Raw genomic sequence first — 26,974 nt, forward strand, 5'->3', positions numbered from 1 at the left:
ATTTTAAGGACTTAAATGACTTAAACTGAAATGTACCACAATATATATATATTTTTTATAAATATATATTTACATATATATATATATTTATTTACACATATATATTTACATTCATTTATTTAGACATATATATTTACATATATCAGCATGGAGGGTTTGTTAGGGATTCTATTTATATTTTTATACATATATAATATTATTTGCCAGCATGTAGGGTTTGTTTGATTACATGACGGACAGACTGATATAGATGGACTATAACTGATGAATAGTGAGGACTTCTGTGCATGTTTACAGGTTATAAATGAGTTATTGATGAGAAAAGATCCATTCAATTGACCCGAAGTCCTTTAAAAACTCATTGACTTTAATTTGTCAATTGAATTAAAGACACTCAGCTGCTAAAAGAGTCTCTTAATAAACCTTTAAACTGAACAAGTGAACAATCACTGTGGGTCTAGAACAGGGGTCAGCAACCTTTACTATCAAAAGCCATTTTAGATAAAAAAACAAAAACAAATTTGTCTGGAGCCGCAAAACATTTGCAGTGAGGTAGGGGCCACATTGAGGGAAAAACAAATCTGAGATTACGAGAATAAAGTCATAACTTTACAAGAAAAAAAGTCGTAATATTACCAGAATAAAGTCATAACTTTACGAGAAAAAGTCATAATATTACTAGAATAAAGTCACAACTTTACGAGAAAAAAAGTCGTAAGATTACCAGAATAAAGTCATAACTTAACAAGAAAAAGTCATAATATTACGAGAAAAGAAATCGTAATATTACCAGAATAAAGTCACAACTTTACGAGAAAAAGTCGTAATATTACCAGAATAAATTCATAACTTTACGAGAAAAAAATCATAATATTACAAGAATAAAGTCATAACTTTACAAGAAAAAAAGCCGTAATATTACCAGAATAAAGTCATAACTTTACGAGAAAAAAAATCATAATATAACCAGAATAAAGTCATAACTTTACGAGAAAAAAAATCATAATATAACCAGAATAAAGTCATAACTTTACGAGAAAAAAAATCATAATATAACCAGAATAAAGTCATAACTTTATGAGAAAAAATCATAATATTACAAGAACAAAGTCATAACTTTACAAGAAAAAAATCATAATATAACCAGAATAAAGTCATAACTTTACGAGAAAAAATCATAATATTACCAGAATAAAGTCATAACTTTACAAGAAAAAAATAACTTGCAAAATTACTACTACTATACATATATACATATATATACTAATATTATGACTTTATTCTCATAATACTTCGACTTTTTTTCTCGTCAACTTCTGACTTTATTCTCATAATATTGCGTCTTTTTTCTCGTAAACCTATGACTTTATTCTCGGAATATTATGACTTTATTCTCGAAATCTCAGATTTATTTTATTTTCCTCAGTTTGGCCCTAATACTCTGTCGTACCGTCGTATCATAGACCTACAAAAATGATAAATAAAAATGAAAATGTAAACAAAGAACAGTTATTCATTTCCATTTTTATAAATCCACAGGGAGCCACTGGAGAGGAGCTGAAGAGCCTCAGGTTGCTAAGAGACCCCTGGTCTAGCCCTTCCCTGCAGTTCGCTCCTCCCGCCAGCTGGAGGAGCTGAAGAGCCTCAGGTTGCTAAGAGACCCCTGGTCTAGCCCTTCCCTGCAGTTCGCTCCTCCCGCCAGCTGGAGGAGATAAAGAACAACGGACCTGTCAGCCGGCCGCCATTAAAACACAACATCAACACAACGATGCTGTCTGTTCACACTGTAACCTGCTATAAACATCTATTATAAGTTTATATCAGTGAACGGATTCTTTGTGAAGCTCTGACACGGAAAGGAAATGTAGCTACCGACCGGAACCGACCCGGTGTTCTGTTGAGTAGCTGTTAACGCTCGGTAGCTTAGCTTAGCATAGCTAGCTTCAGCTGTTAACTTCAGCCGTTTGCTTCAGCCGTTAGCCGTTAACTCCAGCCGTTAGTACAGTTAACTTCAGCCGTTTGTTTCAGCCGTTAGCCGTTAACTTCAGCCGTTAACTTCAGCCGTTTGCTTCAGGTGAGGAGATTTATTTTTTTATTTTTTTATTTTAGTAAACAAATTCAAATTTACAACCAACATGGCTCATAGATCATTGCATTAGAGTAAAAGGACAAGGTGCATACAGAACAAGAACAAATAAAATGTGTAAAATTATACATGTAAATAATAATAAATTAAATGAAGGGCTATGGGGCTGTACCTGTAATTCATATTCTTCTATTATACTAAGAAGTTTCAATGCATTTTTGTTTTTCATGACTTTAAGAGCTTTTATGTAAGAAAGAAACTCAGAATGAAACACATTAAACCAGGTTTCACTTTCATATACTTGGATTTGTGCAAATAAAATTTTCCAAGAATGAGAATGTTATTCACCAGAAAGTCATCTTTGTTATTGTCCATATCTCAGGAGAGGAGATGGGACGAGGAAGCCGACCCCCCATGGGACCGCCGGGTGATAACGGACCTCCGTTCGACATGGGTCCGCCTGGTTGGGGTCCTCCGCCGCCCGGTGGATGGGGGCCACCGCCCGATGAATGGGGCCCCCCGCCGCCCGGAGGATGGGGTCCAAGAGGCCCTCCGCCGCCTGGAGGGTGGGGACCGAGAGACTCTCCTCCGCTCGGCTGGGGACCAAGAGGGGGCCCATCACCGCCGGGCTGGGGGCCTCATCCAGATGACTACAGACCTCCTCACCCTGACGACTGGCTGCCTCCCCACCCCGATGACTACAGACCTCCTCACCCAGATGATTGGAGACCTCCTCACCCAGATGATTGGAGACCCCCTCATCCAGACGACTGGAGACGCCCTCACCCTGACTACAGACCTCCCCACCCTGATGACTACAGGCCTCCTCACCCTGACGACTGGAGACCCCCTCCGGGCTGGGGACCCCCTGGCTGGGGTCCGGAACGTCCCCCTGAGCCGTGGGGGCCCGAGCCAGTTCCCCCCGGACCCTTACCACCTGTTGCCCCCGGACCTTTACCACCTGTACCTCCTGTAGCGTTCCCTCCTCTACCCCCTGGACCTCCTCCGGATCCCGCAGCCTTCGGACCGGTGTCCATGCCGCCTATCCTCCCTTCAGCCTGCGTGCCTCCTTCATTGGGGTACCCGAGCTACCCTCCTCCTGGCTGGCCAGGAGGCCTGGAGCAGCTTCCTCCGCAGGTCCTCACTCTACTTCATGTTCGCTCTCCTGTTATTGATCGGATGTCCTGTGATTGAGTATTGATTGATCAGGTTTTCTCTCTTTCAGCCCATCGTGGAGGAGGTGATGCTCAACCCGCCGCCCGATCAGCCTGAGTGGGTGAGTCCAGACCAGGTCTGGTGGTTTGATCAGTACCAGGTCCCACTTCCGCTCAGATCCCTTTAACGGAGTGGTGTTAGTACACTATGGTATTAGTACTTAAGGGTGTGAGCACTTGGTCCAGGTCCAGTGAGGTGTTGGGTTAAGGTCCAATGAGGTGTTGGGTTAAGGTCCAGTGAGGTGTTGGGTCCAGGTCCAGTGAGGTGTTGGGTCCAGGTCAAGTGAGGTGTTGGGTTAAGGTCCAGTGAGGTGTTGGGTCCAGGGCCAATGAGGTGTTGGGTTAAGGTCCAGTGAGGTGTTGGGTCCAGGGCCAGTGAGGTGTTGGGTCCAGGTTCAGTGAGATGTTGGGTCCAGGTCCGGTGAAGTATTAGGTCCATGTCCAGTGAAGTATTATGTCCAGGTCCAGTGAGGTGTTGGGTCCAGTGAAGTATTAGGTCCAGGTCCAGTGAGGTGTTGGGTCCAGTGAAGTATTAGGTCCAGGTCCAGTGAGGTGTTTGGTTCAGGTCCAGTGAGGTGTTGGGTTCAGGTCCAGTGAGGTGTTGGGTTCAGGTCCAGGTCTTCAGCAGGATCACGTGTGTGTTTTTCTGTCTGTTTCAGATTAAAGCGTTGATCTCGGCTCCGGGCGCTCAGTCCACTTTGGGGGAAACTAAGAAACCTGCCGAGGAGCTGGCCGTCACATCTGCGGCTGACCCCGCCGCTGCCCCGAAACCAAAACCCAAACTGGATCCCAGCAGGACCACCAGAGCGCTCGGCCTGCTGGGAAAACGAACGTTTGATAAGTGAGTTTATTTTCAATGAGACCAGGAGCTAGCGCAGAGCTGACTTCAGATACCTTACTCTTCTTCTGTGGTGTTTCTCCTCAGGCCTCCTCCAGGCAGGTCTACAGGGATCATCTCATTCATCGGGGTAAGTCATGTGACTGATGATGTCACAGGTCACCTGGTTGATTTTCTCTGGATACAGGATAGATAGAAGTGCCTGAATGCTCTCTGACTCAGTAACCAGTGACCCGTCTGATCCTCAGCCCTCGTTCGGCTACATCGAGAGAGAAGATCTGCAGAAGTTCACCTTCAGCTTCGCGGCCTTCTTTGGAAACCCCAAAGCCATGACGCCCGGGGTCAGAGTTCACTTCACCGCCTGCAAGGAGAAGGTGAGGCTGCCACTCAACTCCTTGGTTTGTTTACATGACGTAGGACAGAAGTGCAGATTTAACGTATTCAGTGTGGACAGAGAGCGTCCGAATCTACGTGATGTGGTGAGATAGTCGTACGCTCGCATCCAGTCAAGACACGGAGGAACTGTAAAAGTAATAGGTTAATATTCTGCTCACATCTGTCAGACTTTTAAATATTATTAAAATTATTTCACAAATTTTTTTGTGTTTCTCAGAAGAACAGCTTGATAGCGACGGATGTGAAAGTGGCGCCGGGTGGAACGGAGAACGTGGACACGGAGATCTACGAGGCGGTGGTCAGCCAGCCCATCACGGAGCCTCAGGTCAGTTCACGCTTCACACTCACACCTGTCGTCCTTCCTGTTTCCTGTTGTTGACCCCCGCCGGTGTCGTCGGTCCGTAGCCCGGCGAGCGGCAGTACCCGGGTCAGGTCCACGTGGACATCGGGCCGCTGAGGACCAACCTGACGTTCGACAGGAAGGACAGCACGGTGACGCTGCTGAAGAATGACCAGGTGCTCATCAACCTGCTAACCGACATCGTCACGGAGAAGAGGAGAGCCACCAACATCAAACCCAAGATCCCGTCCACCTTCAGATTAACCGACGAGATCAGAGAGGAGGTAAGAGCAACTTCCTGTTCACCTGCTCACACTAAACTACAACGCTCAACTTATGACTTTAGTTTATTTAGGTTTTTTATATCCTCCCAGTGGGGTTCCTGAAACCATCTGCATGATGACGCTGCTACATGTACAGTATATTATATCCTTATAGTCAGTGTATTTGTACCGTAACTTAGATGGCGGTCAGGAGTACCGGCAGGAAGCTAAGCAACATACTGCTGTGGACGCCATGTTAGTTCAGATCAGAAAGTCACACAATAACACAAACTAATTAACTGATCGATGCAGCGGTAGACCAGCAACTCCTGTATTCTGCGAGGTTAAATTACTGGTTTTGTGAATGGAGTCTGGTGGCTTTGATGAGAGCGATATAACGGCTTAAGTTCAGTGTTAAGTTTGGCAGCTATTTTAGATTTGTCTTAGTTTTAAGACGAAAATGCTTCTTAGTTTTAGTTGCCACGAGAGAATGACAGAGAGAGAGGAAGAGAAAGTGGAAAGTGACAAAAGTAAAGAGAGGTTTTGGTTAAGTTTTTGTGTTTTTAAACTACATTTTAGTCTCGTCTTTTTTGTCAACGATATTGCATGTTTGATATCGTCACCGTTAGCGTTTAATGACGTCGGCGCCGTCTTGTCATCGTCTCCTTTTAGTCATGTTAGAAAAGGTCGTTGACGAACATATTTCGTCATAGTTTTGATTAACAAAATTAACACTGCATTTCTGATTTTTTATTTATTTATTTTTTGCGGGGATATCGGGCAATTAATAGTCTAACATTTTTTTTTCCTGCCCCAATCCATCATTATAACGGTCTTTAACGACCATTAGCGTGAAGTGTAGTCATGTGGTTGCTCAGGCGATGACACGATGATTGGCTAAATAACGGTGCTAACAGCTAACGGAGATTCCATTGAGTTACATTATGATGCATGTTTGATGTCTACACTGTTATTGTTTAATGACGTTGACGCTATCTCGTCATCGTCTCGTTTTAGTCATGGAAGAAAAGGTCGTTGACGATCATATTTCATCATAGTTTTCGTTAAAGAAATCAACACTGAGCCGAACAGCGTCGGATAAACAGAGATTTTGAACATGAAGCTGCTTTATTCAGTGATTTTAGCGGTTTGTTTTGAGGAGGAGGAGATGAACATGACGTAGTGTGTGTTTACCTACTGCTGCATGACCACCAGCTGACACACGTCCTGTTGTTACACATTTACACAATTTAGACGCATCAAATGAAAATGAGTCAAAGCTTCTTTATGAAGATTTTTCCTAGCTTTGTTGATGCATCACCGTTGAACCTCTTCCTCTCAGGGAGTCATCATCAGCCTGAACGACAACGAAGGCGTCATCAAGTCTGACGAACACGGCGAGCTTCCCTTCAACGTCAAAGAGAACTTCAGCGACGTAGAGTTCACTGCCGAGGACGTCAACGAGGAGGTTGAGTTCACCGTCCTCACGGTGAGACAGCCTTCACTCTTTCACTTCCTGTCACAGATTGAACTCCTGACCCAAACAAATAACGTATATCGATAAGTGAAAGTTAATAGTCTTTGTAGGTGGACGTTTTACTGGCGTCAGGTGGTCGCTTTCAGTTCAAAATGGTGGCAGCGTTTCGTCTAATAGCTTCTATACTCTTTGTTCGAGGCGTTTTTCTACAACATGGTTTGTTTTCTCCTCAGCTGAAGGGGGGGAAGCAGGCCATCAGGATGCGGCGAGTGAAGGAGCCCCTCCTCCTAACGCTCTCCGCCGCCACTGCTGCTGCCGCTGCCACTGCCGGCGACGAGGAGGCCGACGATGAAGAATCTTTTCTCAGTCCGAAATCCGGTGTCAGGCAGGAGCTGGGAGTCAACATGATGCTGGACCCAGAGCTGTATGAGGGCATCGTCAGCCAGACAATCATCGAGCCCACGGTGAGCGACACTCCACGCCAGTTAACACAGCTCCTCTGGGACATTCCCTGCCGATCGGCGATGAGCCGTGTCGGCCGATACAGATGGTTCTGTTTTGTTGTAGCAGCTGGTGTTCAAGTCTCTAGAATAACTTTATTCACCTCCGTCCTGAAGTCAAACAGTCAGAAAGTCTAAATGTTCTCCTTTACTGCTATCTGGAATCGGCCCTGCTAGCTTGAACCGGCCCTGCTACCGAGAACTGGCCCTGCTAACTAGAACCGGCCCTGCTAGCCGGAACTGCTTTTATCATAAAATGCACAGTTGTTATGCTCAACTGCCCCGCTATGAACAGGAAGTCAACGTAATAAATATCTAAATAAATAGATCAAGTATTAGATAAAGAGAGGAACTGGTTTTACTGGTTCCTGCCTCTGGTGTCTAACATCTGTCTCTCTGTAGCCTAACATGAAGGGTTACCCGGGTCAGATCCACGCCAACATCGGCCCCTGCAAGACCAACGTGACCTTCGACCACCGAGACTGCAGCGTGACGCTGCTGAAGAACGACCACGTGTTGATCAACCTGCTGGTGGACGTGGTGACGAAGAAGAGGAGAGCAGCCAACATCAAACCCAAGATCCCCTTCACCTTCAGCTACACCAGAGAGGAGAGAGAGCTGGTAACTCGCCGCCGTCGCCTTGTCTCTGGTTAAATCACTCAACCTGAATCTGACCTCTGACCTCTGAGGCTTCGCTCTCTTTCCTCTGTGTTTCAGGGCGTCATCACCTTCCTGGGTCCGAAAGAAGGAATCGTCAACTCGGAGGAGCACGGCGAGCTTCCTTTCGACATCTGTGAGAACTTCAGCGAAACCAATTTCAACACCAAAGACATCCACAAGGAGGTGGAGTTCACGGTGGCCGAGGTGAGTGTGACGCACGCCCGCCGGACGCCAGGCAACAGGAAGTGACTTGACGTTAACCTCTGCTCTGTTTCTGCAGGTGAATTCAGAGAAGAGAGCCATCAGGCTGATGAGGACGAAGAGGGTTGAGGACCAAATCCTGGAAGAGCAGAAGAAACGGGAGGAGGAGGAGAAGAGGAAGAGGAGGGAGGAGGAGGAGAGGAGGAAACAAGTGGAGGAGGAGAGGAAGAGGAGGGAGGAGGAGCTGGAGGAGAAACGAAGAGAGGCGGAGAGGAAGAAGAGGGAGGAGGTGGCGCTGGCGCTGGCAGCGGCCAAATGCAAAGTAAGAAACAGATGAAGTGATTTCACAGATTCTTTATTTTGATTTTATGTTTTTATTACACGGCTTTGTTGAATACTGACCAGTGATCGTCTGTTATTGACGTGTTTCTGACTGCTCGCCGTCTTCCTGTCGTCCTGTCAGTGGACGCCGCTTGGCTTCCACATCAGAAACCCCGACACGCTGGACGACATCAGCAAGGAGCGATTCCAAGGCACCGTCCTCCGAGCCATCTCCAAATATCCACGTAAGGAGATCAAGAAGGAGCCGGAGGAAAACAAGGAGGGACCAGGAGCTGGACAGATGCTCCCCGGACAGGTGATGGTGTCCCTGGAACATCCCGGAAGAGTACTGCAGTTTGCCATATTCCATTTATGTCGCCATAAATTAAATATCTTATTTTCCTACAGGTAAAAATTAAAGTGGAGGAAATGGATGAAGGTGAGAAGGAAGAGGCGGAAGGAAAACCTGAAGGAGAGGAGGGAAAGGAGGAAGAGGAGGAGGTGAAGAAGAAGAAGCAGTCTGTGGAGGCTGGAGGTGGAGCGGCGGAGAAACCGGACCCAGAGATGGGTCGACTGGTGATGACCATCGACGGTGAACAGAAGCAGCTTACCTTCGGTCCCAACGACCTGCTGAGCACCGCCACCATGCTGGACGGAGACAAGGTGAGACCAAGGTCATCTGAGACCAGGTGAGCTGTTACAGCACAAACTACTAAATACAACCAAGTGGAGGATTTGCAAGGTATACCGATACTAGAAAGGTATCACGATACCCTGTTTTATTAGTACCAATAATTGAATGAATGACGTTGTTTTAATATGATTCGTGAGTTTATGTGCGACCGCTGGGCCGTGTGTGTGCAGCGCTCTGCTTTAGAGGACGCCATCCGGACTGGGATCCTGCAGGAGCAGGAAGTTATAACTTTACTGCTGGTGGAGCAAACGGTCAAAAACTGGTCATGACCTGCTTTAATGAAGATTAAAGCAGGTCATGAACCACAGTCCCGCTCTGAGCTGGTGTCTCTATCAGGAGAACTCCCTTCAAAAACAAGGAAATAACAGTGCGGCTCTGATTACCGATCAAATGTACCGATAACATTAGATTCATCATCTTTTCTGAATCTGTCCAAGCATCTCCTGTAATTCAGCAAACACGTAATCCACCACATTCAGTATCAGTATCCAGATATTTAGGCAGGATATTGTATCAAAGTCATAATTTTGTTATGGTAACAACACTGACCTGAGACGACCCGATTGTGTCTGTCTGACCCGTGAAGGTGCGTTTCAACATCGCCACCCATCAGGAGACCAAAGAGGAACGAGCCGCCTACGTGGAGATCCTCCCCGACTCCTTCGAAGAGTCCATCGAACAACGCCGACACGTAAGCTCTAAACTAAACTATCAGCCAGAGAGCCAGACTGGGTCTGAATGTGGATCAGAACCCAGCTGAACCCTGACGTGTTCTTGTCTCCAGGGCATCGTGATCGAGTTCTCCCACGCCACCGGAATCATCAAGTGTGCTCAGAACCCTCAGCTCTACTTCCACATGTCAGAGGTCATTGAGAAGAAGAGGCTGGAGCTCAACGAGAAGGTCGAGTTCAGCGTCGTCCCTGTGAGTCCTCCTCTTCATCACCACCCTCTGTTTCTCAGATTACACTCTAAATGCTAAAATCCTGGTTATGGTGTTAATCTTTAACATTCTCATTACATCTTCTGTGTAAAAAACGTTTCTTATTATTGTTTCTCCAAGCATGAAACGGCAGAGGGGGGAAACCAGGCCATCAGGATAAAACGTTTCACCGAGAGCGTTTTCCTCCCCGTCAGGAAGTTGGGCGGTGTCGGGGCGAGTAAAGGAAAGGTGAGAAGGACCGGTTTCATATTTATACAGTTACCATGTGAGAAGGAATGAAGAGAGAACTCTTCTGTTTTTGATTTTAATACAGTCTATCTGGACCCAACAAATGTGTAGATTTAAATTTGTTAACTTTTTAACGATATAAAAGCTGAAGTCTGTTCTTTCTGCATGTTGCTATTCATGTGTTAAGTATTTGTACGACACAAACACAACGTGGACTTAATTTCAGTAAGGGATAATACATATTACTGAGTGATTTTAGGGTCTAATGCAAAGCTGTATATTGCTTTATATAGTGTTATTATGACTTACATTCATTTCCATTTCCAGTTGTGTGCATTTAACAAATGATGAAGCAGTTTTATCACAAGATGTTGGCCGAGGTCATTGTTTTTTCTAATTTTGTCTAATATGTGTTTCGTTGGTAGATGACCATCAAGCTGGGTAAAGCTTCAGAAGACACTGAGTGAGTAATGATTATTTTTATTTATGTTTATGTGTGTGCAGAAAAGAATGCCATGTAAAGATAAGGATGGTCTTAGTTTTCCAGATAGTTCTTATATGATTCAAATCACCTATTTAAATGTGTTTATTAGGGCTAGGACCTACAGTATCTCCTGATTCAATACTATTACGATACTTGGTTGTCGATTCGATATGTATTGTGATTTTTAAGTATTGCGATTTGATATCACGTTTTTTGTAAACTTTAACACTGGACCATGGGAAAAAGTTGAATCATACACTTCTAGGGACTTCAAAAATATCTAAATTAATACAGTAAAATAGTTTGATTCTCAGCATGTATGTAGTCAGAGATGTCCTGAAGTCAAATATATCAGTCATTGTTAGGAATTTTTTATTACATTTTTCCCAGCAACCCAAAATTCAAAGACTAAAGACATTTCCCTCACAAATTAGTAGTATTTTCTTTTTAATTTATAAGGGACATATAATGTTTTATACTTCTGGTGTATATAAATGTGTAAACTAAATGAAATATAACTAAACCTGAAACTAAAAGACATCTTTAACTGTGCAGTTAACCTAATTTAATCTTCTCTTGTTGGATAAATACTAAATAAAATGAGCAGTAATAATAATAATAATAATAATAATAATAATAAATTGGACAAATATATAGCGCCTTTCAAGAAACCCAAGGATGCTTTACAAAGAGGGCACACAAAATCATACTAATAAATAAACAGAGGAAAAAAATAATAATTCTATAGCCAGATAATTAAAACGAGTGATGTGTAGGAGGAGTTAGAGGTCATAGGCCTTGATGTAATAAAAACATAAAATACTGTCTGTAACAACTTACCTCTGACATTTCAGGGATGAAAAACCAGAGGCAGACAAGCTGAAGGCGGTGGTGAAAAATCTTAGAACGCAGGACATCAAGACCAGAAGGGATTATGGTGCCTCTCGCCGTAGACATGGCAGGAGCAGGAGTCCGAGTAGGAGTAGGGCCAGGAGTAGGAGTAAAAGTAGAAGCAAGAGTCCGCCCAGAGACCAGTTTGGACGTATCGGCAAAAAGAGACGCAGCCCCAGCCCTGACCGCGACCGTAAAAGCAGCAGGTACAGACGAAGCCGAAGCCGAGAGAGGTCAAACAGGCCCACCAAGAGGCGCACGAAGAGCCGCAGCAGGAGTCGCAGCCGAAGCAAGAGCTCCGGCAGGAGTCGCAGCAGGAGCATGGAGAGAAGCAAGGAGGTGGCCATGAAGAAGAGGAGCAAAATCAGCAGAGAGCACGAAGAAAGTCACAAGAGGAGGAGGGAGTTAAGCCCTCCTCCCAGACGCGGCGCAGTCGTGGATGACGAGCTGGCGAGGAAGAAGCGGGAGCTGGACGAGCTGAATGACATGATTGCCTACAAAAAATCGCTGGTGGACCCTAGACAGAGGACCTGCATAGACTACGACCATGGTCGGATCGCTGTCCCACTCACTGAATACAAACCAGTCCGGTCCATCCTGAAGAAACGACCAGAGGGACCCGAATACCTCCACCGGCCCTATGACGATCCTTATTATGACCGGCCATACAGTCCTTACCAAGATCAGCGGTACGGTGACCGCTCCGGTGATCCGTTCGCCAGTCGTTCCTACACTGATCGCCCTTATGGTGAGCGTTCCTACAGTGATCGCCCTTATGAAAATCATCCCTATGGTGAACCTTCGTATGGTGGCCCTCCGTCTGCCAGCCAGCGTTACACTGATCGCTACGATGTTTATGACGAACCATATGACGATCGCTACCATGACCCAGCATATGCGGACCGACCATACAATGATTCGTATCGCCCTGTCAAACAGAGCCAGTCTCCAGATCCTCATGGTCCCTCACCTTCTTCTCAGTCCGGCCAATATCCTGTAGCCTCCAGCCAACCTCCCTTGATGAATCCTGCTGCCACTTCATCTTCCCAACCCCCTTTAAGACCTCCTTCTCCCACAGAACCGCCTCCTAGAAGCCCGTCTCCGACACCGCAGAACACAACACCACGCCAGGCACCTCCAGCGTTGAAACCACCCCTCGATCGCTTTCTTGACATGCTTAATAAAAAGGTGGATGCTGAAAAGAAATCAGAACCGGTTTATGTGAACGATGACCTTCTCCCTCATGAGCGGGCGCTTCAAGATGGCGGGGGTTTCTCTCGTATTGTGGGATTGGCTCAAGAGCAACCCAGCAGCAGTCTAGCTCTAGAAGAGAAAAATACACCGCTAATCCCTAAAAGGTCCTCAGTAGAGAGAACAAGTGAGGAACCAAAGATCAAGACAGAACCCTACGACAAGATCCAAAGTCTACTCCGTACGATCGGCCTGAAGCTGAGTACAGGAGATATGTCCAAACTGGCGAGCCGAGCCCAAGAGAAAATCTACAGCCCCAAGTCCTCATCCACAGAAAGAGAGATTTTGTCGTCCCCAAGAGAAGAACTGCAAACGAGTAGAACCGGTTCCATTGAATCGGATCACATCCATTCGCCCTCACCTGCCAGGTCCTCCAGTCTGGAGCCACTCAGCAAATCTAAAGCTGTCTCGGAGTATGAAGGATTCCTGGACCAGCAGGAGTTGGAGGCACTAAAGAAGGCGCAACAGCTGCAGTGTTTTACCAAGACAATGGGGAGCACACCCTCCACCACTCCTCCTCCAAAACCTCCTCCCGGGCCTCCACCTGCCAACTACCAACATCCAACCCTACCAATCAACTGGCCCGTTGGAGTCACTACCCAGATTCCCACAGAACAGGAGCATGGGCACAGCATGGGCACTCTAGCTCCTCCTGCAGCTGGTCAACCACCCCAGAGATTTGGACTTCCTCCAGGACCTCCCCCTGGACCTCCTCCACGGCGTCCTGGACAGCCTCCTCCAGGACCTCCACCTGGACCTCCACCCCGTCGCCCTCCCGGAACGCCTCCTTTTGTTCCACCCTCCAGTCATGCAGTCTTTCCTTTAATTGGCCAGCCTCCTGCAGCTCCACCCCTTAACTCCTCAATTCCTTTGCAGCCTTCAACCACTGCCGCAGTATCACCACCACCATCAACACCTGCAACATCGAGTCCTTCAAACAATAGCCAATCAACCATCTCTACGACCGTGTTTAGGTGCCTGAAGGTCATAGAGACGGTGAAATCTCTGGCTGGGCCAAACAAACCGGTCAAATCAGTCCAGTTCAGTTTACCCACTTCAGCACCCATTCCTCAGGCCTTCGCCGAGCCGTATGATGAAATAAAGACCAAGCAGAAGGAGAAGGTATGATCAGCAGTGGTACTACTGTAGTGAAACCTTTTACTAAAGTTAAATTACTGTTAGATGTACTCAATAAGTAAAAGTAAGAGCATTCGTTGGGAAGAGTTTCATCGTCCATCTTTATATCATGGTTCAAGTGTTTTTTAAGACAGGACAGGCCAGGGCTAGCTGGTTGGGTAGTAGGCATCTCTGCAGCACAACACAGACGTCAACGCTGTTACTTCTTCACATTCTTTTGATTATATTTTTAATGTTTTAAACTAAAATTCTGTCCAGATTTGACACATTTCACCCTTAAGGATTTGTATCTGCTGTATTTCTGTCAGTAATCCAACACGTTTAATTATTACATTAATAATTCTATAAAAATATTCCCAGGTAATCTAGACAGATGGCACACTTAGTAAAGTAGAATCCTTTGAAATGGTGCATAGCATAAATATTTGTTTGTGTTGCAGCTGGATTTGTATAACCAGAGGGTTTTGGAAAAGAGGGAGCAACACTACAAGGATTGGCTAACCAAACGGAAACGGAGTTCAAAGTTGGACGAGTGCAAGGATGTCAAATGGATCTTCCCAGGTATCACATCTTCTTCAATTACATACACTAAACTCAACTAGCAACGTTTGAATTACAGGGATTTTAGTTAAGCATAAGGTTATGTTCTCGGCGTGCTCGTTCTTCAAAGACATAAATACATTTTCAAGTTAACAGCTGCATGTAATTTATGTTACTGTTGGTGCTAAAGACAAAAGATAATCACCTTGTTACTAGACTAGAGCAGGTTACAATAGATTTCTTTCTCTCAGACAGTTAGCCAGGCATTAACCACGCCTCCGGAGATACGGTAGAAATGTTAACATGATGGAAGTATCACTAAGTTTTGTCTGGATCTAACTAAAGTATACATATGATCAACAAGGCTTGATTAGCCCTGTTAGACCCTCTGGTAGAGACCAGTCCAGTGCAGTTTATGTTTCTCAGTCGAGGTGGTCTTGTGGTCTCACCGTAGATTCCCACAAAGTAGGAAGTAATTTAGATTTCAGCGTAGGATTTCAATTATCATAGCTCCACCACAACGCTACACGAATGTTACGCATCATCACGGTGTGTCTTTTTTTCAATTTGTGATAGAGCTCGATGATCACTGCAAGAAGGTTTGTCCTGGAAATGGCTTTATATCAAATGTTCTAGCATCTCCTGTGCTAGAACTTCTGACGTAGTGCCAGAGCCTCTGTACATAGATACCGCTACGACTTGACACGGAGCCTTAAACCCGTCCTCAGGGTTACCTAGACGTCTTAAGTGCATTGCAGAGCTACAACGTCGTTCTTCTGCCACAGCCGTTAGCAGAGCCTAATGGTTCGTCCCAGAAAAGAAGAAAGAAAAGAAGCCAACTTCAATCTCAACCCCACAAAGTAACATCTTTTTCCTCTTCATATGGTGACACCGTTGGTATCTAGTTTAATTAACCAGGAGTCCAGAACGCATAATAATATAGTCAGATGAGTTTATGAAAGGTTAATACAGGCATGTTTTTATTAAGGTTAAGTATTGTTTAAAATTTCTAAATACCAGCACTGATACCAACACTGTATATACTTTGATACTTTACTTGATTAAAGTATAAGTACCAACTTGGGTACCTTTTCAGTACTTGATACTACAGACCCACTATGGTCAGTACCAAAACATGATTGAGGCACAATACCCAGCCCTAGTAGTTAGCTAGACATGTAGATACAATGATACTGTCAAGCAAGATAGTTTTTCTAGGTTTGGGTATACCGTTTACAGCTTAGATACTGTTGCACTCAGTGGTCAGTGGGTACATCTTCCCATTTCTACGGACATCTTCCTGGTCTGCAGTGGCAAAGCTGGTACTACATTGGGACCGTCCAAACTACAAGGTCTAGAATATATTTGGATGCATGCAAGAGCAAAATACCTTCAGTCCTGCTTCATGACAGCGGTCAAAAGGCCCAGACACACCAAACCAACATCAGAAAACTAGCGGCGATGAAGGCTGACTGTTGCGTCGCCTCATATCGCCTTTGTTTTGCTCAATAAGTTGCACTCGAACACACCGCAAAGACTATAGCCGATGGCTGCGTGAGAGGAAATAACTCTCCACACCAGGAAACCAGAAGACGGTGCGGGACATGGCACAAAAAATAGGCCGACCGCCGCTCAACCACGGCCCCAAACTGTCTGACGGCCGACTGTCGGCTTGGTGCGTCAGGACCTTTTAAACTCTATAGCTATAGCTCCAGAGGATACTTTCATTAGGACTACAGAGAGATGCTAAAGGATTTTCTCAAATATTACGTTCCATCAAAACAATCTCAGCACAGTACCCGACACTAAGAAGCTGTACTCAAACAGTGACCACTGAGTGTAAACACAGCACAGCTAGCTCAAAACGCCATCGCTAAGCTTCGATTGATGTTCATTGACAGTAAAGCCTTTAACTACATGTGCTGCTGTTTGAATAAACCTAGAGCTGTAGAAGGAAGGCCAAGATAAAGATAAAGTATGTAGTACTTTGGTAGTACTACTCACTCCTACTTAAGATTGGTTAGCGGCTCTCTCAGTTCAGCTAGTTACGTAGCTGACATATGCTACACAAAGACATGAAATGCACTCAACCAATACTCTGGAACAGGACACAGTAGGCCTTTTAGGTTTAGACGGCTTTTACAGACATGGCTTAAATAATCCAGGACACACTCTAGTCAGAGTCGCCTAGATGTTAACATCTAGGGTTGTATCGTTAGGAGTTAATGTAGGGGCCAATCTAAGAGAGAAAGTTCGGAGGTTAATTACAGGTTTTTGTCCAGAAGCTGGTTCTTGTGAGTTTTCATAAATCATTTCAGCTTTCTAAGAATTTCATACAGCTGTGAAATTCCAACCAGTTATCACTCCCAACTCGTCAGATACCGACGCACGGGGTACCCTTCATGCATGCTCTTGGACGGACCGGAGACGGCGTGTCAATATACGCTCGTTACATGCATAGTGTAAACGGTCGTGGTTGACGTTAACTTCACTGACTAGCGACTCACGTGACTGACGATACCAACGACTCAAGTGACTCACGGGATTGACGATACGAACGACTCAATTGACACATGGGACTGACGATTCCAACGACTCAAGTGACTCACGGGATTGACAAAACCAATGACTCAATTGACACATGGGACTGACGATACCAACGATTCACGGGACTGACGATACCAACGACTCACGGTATTGACGATACCAACGTCTCAATTGACTCACAAGCCTGACGATACCAACGACTCAAGCGATTCATGGGACTGACGATACCAACGACTCAAGTGACTCATGGGACTGACGATACCAACGACTCACTTAGTTTCACACGGGACACGAACGGCGGTCTTCTGGTTGAAAGTCTTGTTTGTTTGACCCATCCTCCCCTCCCTCCCGCCCTGAAAGGACTCTCGCGCTATTAAGCGTCAGTTGCTTCAACCGTTGAATAACGTCGCAAGTGGATTTACATGTATTACATACATACAGTCGCTAAAGGGCGCTTCCGTATGTCCGTATCCGATGGCAAGAGGCGCTGACGAGTTGGGAGTGAGAACGAGTTGGATATTTAACTTTCATTCCAGTTTCCCTCTTAAAGAGAAAACTAATATACAGTATATATTTCTAACATGTTACTCAGGTACTCTGGTCCATCTACTAAACAGAAATGCAAGCCATGTTCGTGAAAGCCTTACGAGTGTTTTACTTTCTCCATCAAGGCCTGACTCGTCCTCTCCTGAATTTTGTGTGTCACATCCAATACATTGCATTTTTGACTGTGGTAAGTCTTTGAGGCAGGTCATAGTAAAGCTGTGAAGGGTAAGTCAAGTTTGCATAAACCTGAGTGGAGTGTAGCTGCGATTTCCGGTTATCCAGAAAAGTGACGTTTTAACAGAAGATCCAGAAGACAACTCTTCTTTGTGACCACGCAAAGTAAAGCCTCCCTAATTCATTTACAGTGAAGCAAGTTAGTATTGTACTCGTAACTTATTTCAGTTAAGGATATGCTTTTACTTCATTGTTTATGACATTTGCAAGCAGAATTGTAGTCCAGGTCACCAAACCTCAAGTCCAGGTCCAGTTCCAGCCCTTCAGTTGATTTATCCAAGGCCAGGTTAGAGTCGCCGAGTTAATGTTGAGTCATGACTGAGTCACCGAGGTAAGGATCCATCATTTCACAACTACAGACTGGTTTCTCATTGTTATCCGGCAGATTATATCAGCTATAGCCTCAGGAAGCTAACGTCGAGAGCTTCCACCATCATGTAGGGCTCGTCAGTCAGCTATCATTAACTTCAGTCAAGTGGTCAACTCAATATATGCAACCAGTAAATGCTCCTTTAGAATGATACGGTCATTATTAAGTAATGTTACATATTGTGTCCAAGCTAAATTTGTAATTGTTTTAAAGTTTAGCCCAAATCTATCACGTACATATCAACCTAAATCACCTTCTAATAACTGTGAATTGGGAAAACATTCTGAGCCATGACCTAGCTTTTCCTTCCAGTCTGAAGCTAACGTTAGCTCAGGAAGCTAACATAGAGAGCTTTTACCATAGGGGTCATGTGTATAATGTCATGGTAATTTATGTCATTGCATTATAATCCATGATAGTTTTTAAGAATGTGGGTTTGAGTAATATTACGCAGCCTCTTGTCCAAGCTAAATTTGTTGACTTTTTAATCAGCTAGTGTGTCACATTAGTGTTGAAGCTCATGAACTCCCTTTTCCTTTCAGTCCGTGAAACTATCTACGTTAGCTCAGGAAGCTAATGTAGAGAGCATTTAACATCATTTAGGGCTCAGTTGGATATCGTTAGCTTTGGACTTACTGGTAGTCGGTCATCAATATGGTAAGTAACTCTATACCTAACATCAATGACTGTGACGCCATTGTAAATTATCATGGTGATTACTGTTACCCGTCATTTTTAAGAAGTATGTAGCAGCGTGCACCGGCTAAATTTGTCCACTTCTTAATAAACTAAGCCCACTACAGCAGTATAGCACAACAGTGTTTTTAGCTTTAATACCAGTGAACGGGACCCTCTAAATTCTGGACTTTAAACTAGCCTGTGAAACTAATGTTAGCTCAAAGAGCTAACGTAGAGATCTTTAAGCATTGTTCAGAGGTCGCCAGTCAGATACCGTTATCTTTAGCGGTTCGTTATTGATGTTAGCTTTGAGTTACGTCCGTGATATCCCGATTCAGATTAGACGTCAAAGATTCACAACACTTTACTGAGGTTCTTTGTAAGGTCATTGTTTTCGCTCATAGCATGTTTAGATGTAATGTAATTCAGTATATCACGCTAACAGGTCTTAGAGGTATTTCCGTCTCAACGACTGTTATCCAGATTATGTTTCTGGTCAATTGTTTGTTTTGTTTCAGTCTGTGAGTCAGCACAAACACTGACTGTCACGTCTCAGTCAGTGTTTGAACACTTGTGCGACTGTAGGCCGTCCGTCACTCCTCTCACTTATTTAAATCCACTGTGATCATCACACAGCGACTCATCTTTGCTTTTAAATGTGGTAACTCCGTTCACCATCACAGGACAGACAGACCAGACTACCAGTTTAGATCAGTGTTTAGACTGAAGTGGAGATGATGAGGTCCAGTATGGAGTCAGGGAACAGAAATGTAAAATGATAAATGACCTTTAACGATTAGGGCTGTCAATCGATTAAGATAGTTAATCGCAAATTAATCACACATTTTTATCTGTTCAAAATGCACCTTAAAGGGAGATTTAATACTCTTATCAACATGGGAGTGGGCAAATATGCTGCTTTATGCAAATGTATGTATATATTTATCATTGGAAATCAATTAACAACACAAAACAATGATAGATATTGTCCAGAAACCTTCACATGTACTGCATTTAGAATGAATGTGTCAGTGTGCTGACTTGACTATGACTTGCCCCAAACTGCATGTGATTATCATAAAGTGGGCATGTCTGTAAAGGGGAGACTCGTGGGTACCCATAGACCCATTTTCATTCACATATCTGGAGGTCAGAGGTCAAGGGACCCCTTTGAAAATGGCAATGACAGATTTTCCTCGCCAAACTTTAGCGTACGTTTGGAGCGTTATTTAACCTCCTTCCTAACAAGCTAGTATGACATGGTACCAATGGATTTGTTGTTTTTTTTAGTTTCATATGATACCAAGATCTTCACTCTAGCTTTAAAACAACCCACTACAGCCTCAGCAAGACGGTAAAGTCGATCAAGTTCGCCCGCGATCCAATGGGTCTGAGGGTTAAATGTGAAAGTGAAATTAAAATATTTTGTCCACCAAATCGATATCATAATCGTGCAGCCCTAGTATGTCGTCTGTGAGTGGATCAATGCTCTTTGGTTGCCGTCTTGAACTAATTCACAGCCTTTGTTTAATATTGTCCTAATTCAGTGTGACATTTTACAGATATATAATAAGTTCTGTCATCCACAGGACAATCAACGATGTAGAAGCCGAGTGCCTACATTCCTCTGCATTTGTATTAAAAGCAATTAATGCAGTGTTACTCAACTTCGTCTGAACAAAAAAAAAAAAGTTTCATGAGATTCTTTAGGTTTCTAGTTTCATATGATACCAGTATCTTCACTCTAGCTTTAAAACTGAGCTACAACCGAAAAATCACAAGTTGCGTTAAAGAAATTAGTGGCGCTAAAATGATTTTGCTATTATCGCGTTAACTTTGACAGCCCTAATAAAGACGATTTTTTTAAAAGTTACAGATGGATGAGCCATTTTATAGACTTTTCAAACACCAATCATTCCATCCACCAGCCTCCCCAACTCACAGCCACATTATCATTTCTAAATCTACGACACAATAAATGGGCTTCTGTTCAACCCAATACAATTGTAAAATTGTTGGACTGTTTTTACTTGAACATAACAGAATTTTATTTTTTACCAAATTAAGTGTAATGGCATAAATCCTAAATACATTTTTATTTGAGAATCAATTCCATTTCTTTTCTCCATATGAAATACTGGACTCAATGAACTTCAGACTATAAGAAACGCAGTCGAAGAAAGGTTTTGGAAATAATTATTTTTTGCGAAATATTAAATATGAGGATCAGATGTTTTTAGTGCTTTGTTGGCAGTTTTTACAGCCAGCTTTTACACTTGGGGTATGCACATAAAGTCATCAGATAGCTAGGGAGATGATATAAATACTCAGCTAAAAGTCCTCCAGAGTTGTGATGTTTCATAAATGCAGTTTTATTTTCAAGTAGCTCATGAAACAGAAAAGTTGTACACTGCAGAATGGCACTATGTTTTGTCATGACGGTGAAGGTAGGTGATCATTTTGATTTTTTTTAATTGCACTAATTGTTCAGGCTGAGAATGTTTTAAAAATCGGCATGTAATTGTCTTAAATGATATCACTTAAATCACAAAATTTAACTGGACACGGTGCTTTCAAGTTGTTAAATACAAAGATATGTTTAACACATATGTTTTTTTTTGTGATCAGTTAGTTATCACTACATCCGAAACGGTTAAACTGTAAAGCATTGAACTTTCCCGACGCAGTAATTATGAATTTAGTCAATTAAATGATGATTGATAGGGTGAGCTAGAAAGCTTTAACAGATAGCGTACGACAATGTTAATACAGCATAAAGTTATATGATAAAAAAACGCTACCAACAGGTTGATTTTGTTTAGACTTATTGGTAAATATTGGGAGTTGTGAGGCTGGTTTCACAGAGATCAACTGGATTTTGCCCACAGCGGTCCATTTTTAATCTCTGTTCAGCTGTTTATTTACACTGATAACAGCATCAGATGAGTCTGAAAGCAAAACAAATACTGGCCGACATCTACAGACCATTCTAGTAGATCTTTATGAAACCAGCCTGAAGACTGGTGGACAGTTTGGGATCAACTAGTGCGAGAGATTTATAAGGCTTTGTGATTTACAAATGTAATCTGTTAAAACTTCTAGGCGTGCCATCCACCGGCGAACCCAAGAACGTTTGGATCTGCGGTCATTCACTGGTGTACTGGGCGGAGTCGCGGGCCAAGTCTCCGGAGGTAGGTATGCAGCTTGGCATGGACCCCAGCAAGGTGACCATCTGGTGGAAGGGCACCCAGGGCATGACGTGGTCCCAGCTCCTGCCCCAGCTCCACCAGCTGAAGGTCACCTGGCCCAACCCGGACGTCCTCATCATGCACCTGGGCGGCAACGACCTGAGCACCGACAGCCCCACCGACCTGCTGGCCTCTGTCAAGAAGGACCTGACCTCCATGAGAGGCATCTTCCCGCAGTGCGTCCTCGTGTGGTCCAACATCCTCCCTCGGAGGGTGTGGCGTCACTCGGCCGACAACCACGAAGTCGATCTGGTCCGAACCACCGTGAATCGCAGGATCCAAAACATCATCTCAGAGCTGGGCGGCACCTCGCTGACCCACGAAAACATCAGGTGCGGCACAAACACGGGCCTGTATCGGGCCGACGGCGTCCATCTGTCCCCCAAAGGCATCGACATTTTCAATCTGAACCTGCAGGATTTCCTGGAGAAGTGGGAGATGGAGCTGACCTAGAGGAAAGTTATCACTTATTTTCTGCTTTTACGTTCTTTTATTTCTTATCATAGCTAGGCAGTCGTGTTAATCTCAATAACTGCAACGACTTGATTGAAGCTGCTAAAACTCTACCGATAAAGTGTCCAGTCTAGTTTGTAGTTTTATCTTTACATGTAGGAACTTTAATCACATGAAAAACATGTTTGTCTGCCTTGAAACAATAAATTCGATATCCACTGACCTGCTGTTGTGTTTCCCTCTTTTCATCTTCTTAATGAACACAAGATCAGTTATGGATGTTATTTTTAAGAAAAGCTGGTAAAATACACATTTTGTAAATCAGTAAAGGTGTGTCTTATGTTGATTTGTTAACGTTATACAACAAATTTGCAGAGACGTTAATGATGTATGACTGCAGGTAACTGTGATTTAAATAAAAATGTGCTATCAATAAGCAACATTTTATCATTTATGATATTGCGTTGTAGTTGTTTTTTTGGTTGAGAATAAAAAGTGATTAATTCAAATCTTTTTAATGCTTTTATTTAGTGCTGGGCAATATACAGATGTGGACAAAATTGTTGGTACCCTTCCGTTAAAGAAAGAAAAACCCACAATGGTCACTGAAATAACTTGAAACTGACAAAAGTAATAATAAATAAAAATTTACTGAAAATTGCTTTTGAATTGTGGTTCAACAGAATCATTTTTTTTAAAAAAATAATGAAACTGGCCTGAACAAAAATGATGGTACCTTAACTTAATATTTTGTTGCACAACCTTTTGAGACAATCACTGCAATCAAGCGATTTCTGTAACTCTCAATGAGACTTCTGCACCTGTCGACAGGTATTTTGGCCCACTCCTCGTGAGCAAACTGCTCCAGCTGTCTCAGGTTTGAAGGGTGCCTTCTCCAGACTGCATGTTTCAGCTCCTTCCACAGATGTTCAATAGGATTTAGATCAGGGCTCATAGAAGGCCACTTCAGAATAGTCCAATGTTTTGTTCTTAGGCATTCTTGGGTGTTTTTAGCTGTGTTTTCGCTCCAGAATGCCTTGATAGTCTTGAGATTTCATTGCACCTGCACAGATTCAAGACACCCTGTGCCAGATGCAGCAAAGCAGCCCCAGAACATAACCGAGCCTCCTCCATGTTTCATTGTAGGTACAGTGTTCTTTTCTTTGGATGCTTAATTTTTGCGTCTGTGAACATAGAGCTGATGTGACTTGCCAAAAAGCTCCAGTTTTGTCTCATCTGTCCAAAGGACATTCTCCCAGAAGCTTTGTGGCTTGTCAATATGCATTTTGGCAAATTCCAGTCTCACTTTTTTATGATTTGGTGTCCTCCTCGGTCGTCTTCCATTAAGTCCACTTTGGCTCAAACAGTGACGGATGGTGCGATCTGACACTGATGTACCTTGACGTGGGGTTCACCTCTAATCTCTTTGGAAGTTGTTCTGGGCTCTTTGGTTACCATTCGTATTATCCGTCTCTTCAATTTGTCATCAATTTTCCTCTTGCAGCCACGTCCAGGGAGGTTGGCTACAGTCCCGTGGACCTTAAACTTCTGAATAATATGTGCAACTGTTGTCACAGGAACATCAAACTGCTTGGAGATGGTCTTATAGCCTTTACCTTTAACATGCTTTTCTATAATTTTCTTTCTAATCTCCTGAGACAACTCTCTCCTTGGCTTTCTGTGGTCCATGTTCAGTGTGGTACACACCATGATACCATTATTTTTGTCCAGGCCAGTTTCATTAGTTTGTTTTTTAAAATGATTCTGTTGAACCAAAATGAAAAAGCAATTTTCAGTCAATTTTTATTTATTATTACTTTTGTCAGTTTCAAATTATTTCAGTGACCATTGTGGGTTTTTCTTTCTTTAACGGAAGGGTACCAACAATCTTGTCCACGTGTGTGTGCATATATATATATATATGCATATATATATATATATATATATATAAATTATGAGGCCAGTCAGCCAATTTACAAAACTATATTTTTTGAAATCATCAAAATAATGGAGAAGTTAATACTAAAATAGTGTTGTGCCACAAGACATTTCAAGTTTGGCTTTTTCAGACTTCTCAAAAGAGGAAATTAATCTGTTATTTGTGTAGTTATAATTTTAAAATTTCCAGCTTCTTTATCATGAAGAAAATCTATGTATTTAATCATTGTACCACCATATTGTCAATTTAAAAGCTTAGGTTGACTCTAAAACGATTGTTATTCAGTGCAAGATATGTTTTACATGATATGTTTGATAGGAAGGTTCACATTAACCAATTTTTGCCCGCAGCTGAACTTTTTCATTTTTGGTGACCTCAAAAGTGAGTTTTTCTCATACTATATCTAGTCTTTGGGTTCATGATGGGACGACTGGTTTTGCAATAAACTCCATTATATTTTAGGTAAATACAAAAGTGCCATCATGTGCCCAAAGACTAGAAATAGTATGACCAGAAAACAGCTGTATGTCATAAACTACAAGGAGCACAATCAAGTATTTGGTATCTATGAACTCATAACAGGTTGAATATCAAAGATCTGACACACATGTAGAGTAAAGAAAATAGTTCATATGGAATACATTTAATTAACAAAATGATAGCGTTTTCTTCTTTTTTCAAAAATCGTGACTTTGACTATTAATAAAAGTATATTCGTATCAAATTTCAAGACTTTTGACCAATCGGAACAAATGTTGTGTCCTTATCATACTAAATATGGTGAATACGCACAATTTAATGTAACAATCATTAACAAAATTAACAAATTTTGTTTTTTTGTTGAATAGAGTGCTACAGGTATGAGTCCTAAAACCAGGAAATCAGTTAACACTTTCTGTTTCCTCGTCTGGAAGTCAGTGGGTTTTTAGATGGATGTCTGATATAAGGTCTGTGAATTTTGAAGCCTTTACGTGTCATAAAAAAGGCGGTTGCTAACAAGCGGCTAAATGAGACAACTAAACATCATCACGACGAACACTAACCTCTAACAGAGGTACAAACAGATACATACATTCATATTATATATTCATTTAATAACTTAAAGGTCTTAATGGCTTTCAACATTAGGTAAGATGGCGCTATATTGTTTGAATTTATTAATAAAGTGCACTAAAGTTGGGTTAATGGGTTCCTGACCATTTTTCTTATGGTGGCGGCGTGTTCTTCCAGGTGAAGCATTAAAATATCATCCAGGAAGTCCAGTTTCTCCACCATCACCAGGTAAACAGTAGAAATGTTAAAATATATATATAATATACCAAACTTTGTCTCCTTGTTTCCTGCAATCTTCTATGTAGTCCGGTGTTTTATTAGATTAGTCGACAGTAAAGAGACATGAAACCGAGATCGCCAGCTGAACCGGAACCATGAACGATTCAGTGGTTGGTGTTATAGAGCCTCAGGTTGACTGGCTGCTAACGGAGAAACATTCACAACATTTGTAGAAAACAAAGTCCAGCTGATTTAATATTTATAATAATCAATTAAACAATCAAATTTTGTTATCGCCCAGCACTACATGCAGTAGTTGTAGCTGTTGGAGCCGACCAGGTGAGTTTTTGTTTTCTCTGCAGGTTCCAGTCCAGGTGAAGCTCAGGATGACTCATCAGGTGAACTGAACGCCTTCGAAACATCGGACGCCTCCGGCACAATCTCAGACTCGCTCACATAAACGTTGAGAAAATGGCGTTTCATCTACGCTTCTACCACAGAAAACAGCACTTTATCAAAAGACTCATCAGGGGACAAACTCCTCAAACTCAGGTTTGTGTTACAGTGTTTAGGATTTAGTGACATCTGAACCGAGTCTCCCTCCTCTCACTCCTCCCTTTATAAGACTGAGGTAACGTGAGCCGCCGAGTGTTAAACCGTGGTAACGCCGTTCGCCTCGCTCAGAGGTCGTCATTACCATAAAGAACACCAAGCATATCGTGTACACGCTTCCCATGTTGTAAACACCAGCTCACCAGTTTCATTTGAAGGCACCAATAATAACACTACTTCAGGAGCAACAGGAAGTCAGACGGCGGCTTGCGGTTCCACGGTTTAACACTGCAGCTCACGTTACCGCATGTCGGAGAACTACGGTGGCCTTCAGGTAATGTAAAAACATGAGTAACACATACAGGTCCTGACAAAAGTCACATTTTATTTTTTAAACTTGTAACAAAAATAATTGTTTAATGAAAAGTCCTACAACGGAGTATTATGGCCACATTGAGGAAAAATAAATAATTTTGAGATTTCGAGAATGAAGTCTGAAGTTTACGAGAAAAAAATCGTAATTTTACGTGTTTTATTTTAGAGGGGAAATAGAGCAGCGTGCCGCCTGTGGGAAAATGAGGAATGTGGAGCATCTTGTGAAGTTATACTTTAGTTTAGGTTTCATAAATAACCAAATACTTCTTCTTTAACAAATCTTTTGGCACATCATCACC

The 26,974-nt window shown here is 43.0% G+C and overlaps 1 protein-coding gene across 4 annotated transcripts; it reads left to right on the plus strand.

Annotated features, from left to right (window-relative positions):
• Positions 1–1,695: 1,695 nt before the first annotated feature.
• si:dkeyp-121d4.3 lies at positions 1,696–26,858 on the plus strand. Of its 4 annotated transcripts, none has more exons than XM_037782094.1 (22): positions 1,696–2,074; positions 2,469–3,223; positions 3,312–3,362; positions 3,960–4,141; positions 4,226–4,268; positions 4,387–4,512; positions 4,752–4,859; positions 4,940–5,158; positions 6,480–6,626; positions 6,848–7,078; positions 7,517–7,735; positions 7,832–7,978; positions 8,055–8,297; positions 8,439–8,612; positions 8,705–8,959; positions 9,577–9,681; positions 9,775–9,912; positions 10,051–10,158; positions 10,584–10,621; positions 11,497–13,906; positions 14,362–14,482; positions 26,111–26,858. In XM_037782094.1, exons 2-22 carry the CDS (start codon positions 2,477–2,479, stop codon positions 26,206–26,208), a joined length of 5,910 nt encoding a protein of 1,969 aa, XP_037638022.1. In that variant the 5' UTR covers positions 1,696–2,074; positions 2,469–2,476; the 3' UTR covers positions 26,209–26,858. The 4 variants fall into 4 exon arrangements, with proteins under 4 accessions (XP_037638022.1, XP_037638023.1, XP_037638020.1 ...); XM_037782095.1 differs by lacking the exon at positions 26,111–26,858 and adding an exon at positions 15,038–19,163; XM_037782092.1 differs by lacking the exon at positions 26,111–26,858 and adding an exon at positions 21,939–22,991 and having other exon boundaries at positions 1,698–2,074.
• Positions 26,859–26,974: the final 116 nt, after the last annotated feature.

This window comes from Sebastes umbrosus, chromosome 10 (assembly GCF_015220745.1).
Source record: "Sebastes umbrosus isolate fSebUmb1 chromosome 10, fSebUmb1.pri, whole genome shotgun sequence".
Lineage (NCBI taxonomy): Eukaryota > Metazoa > Chordata > Actinopteri > Perciformes > Sebastidae > Sebastes > Sebastes umbrosus.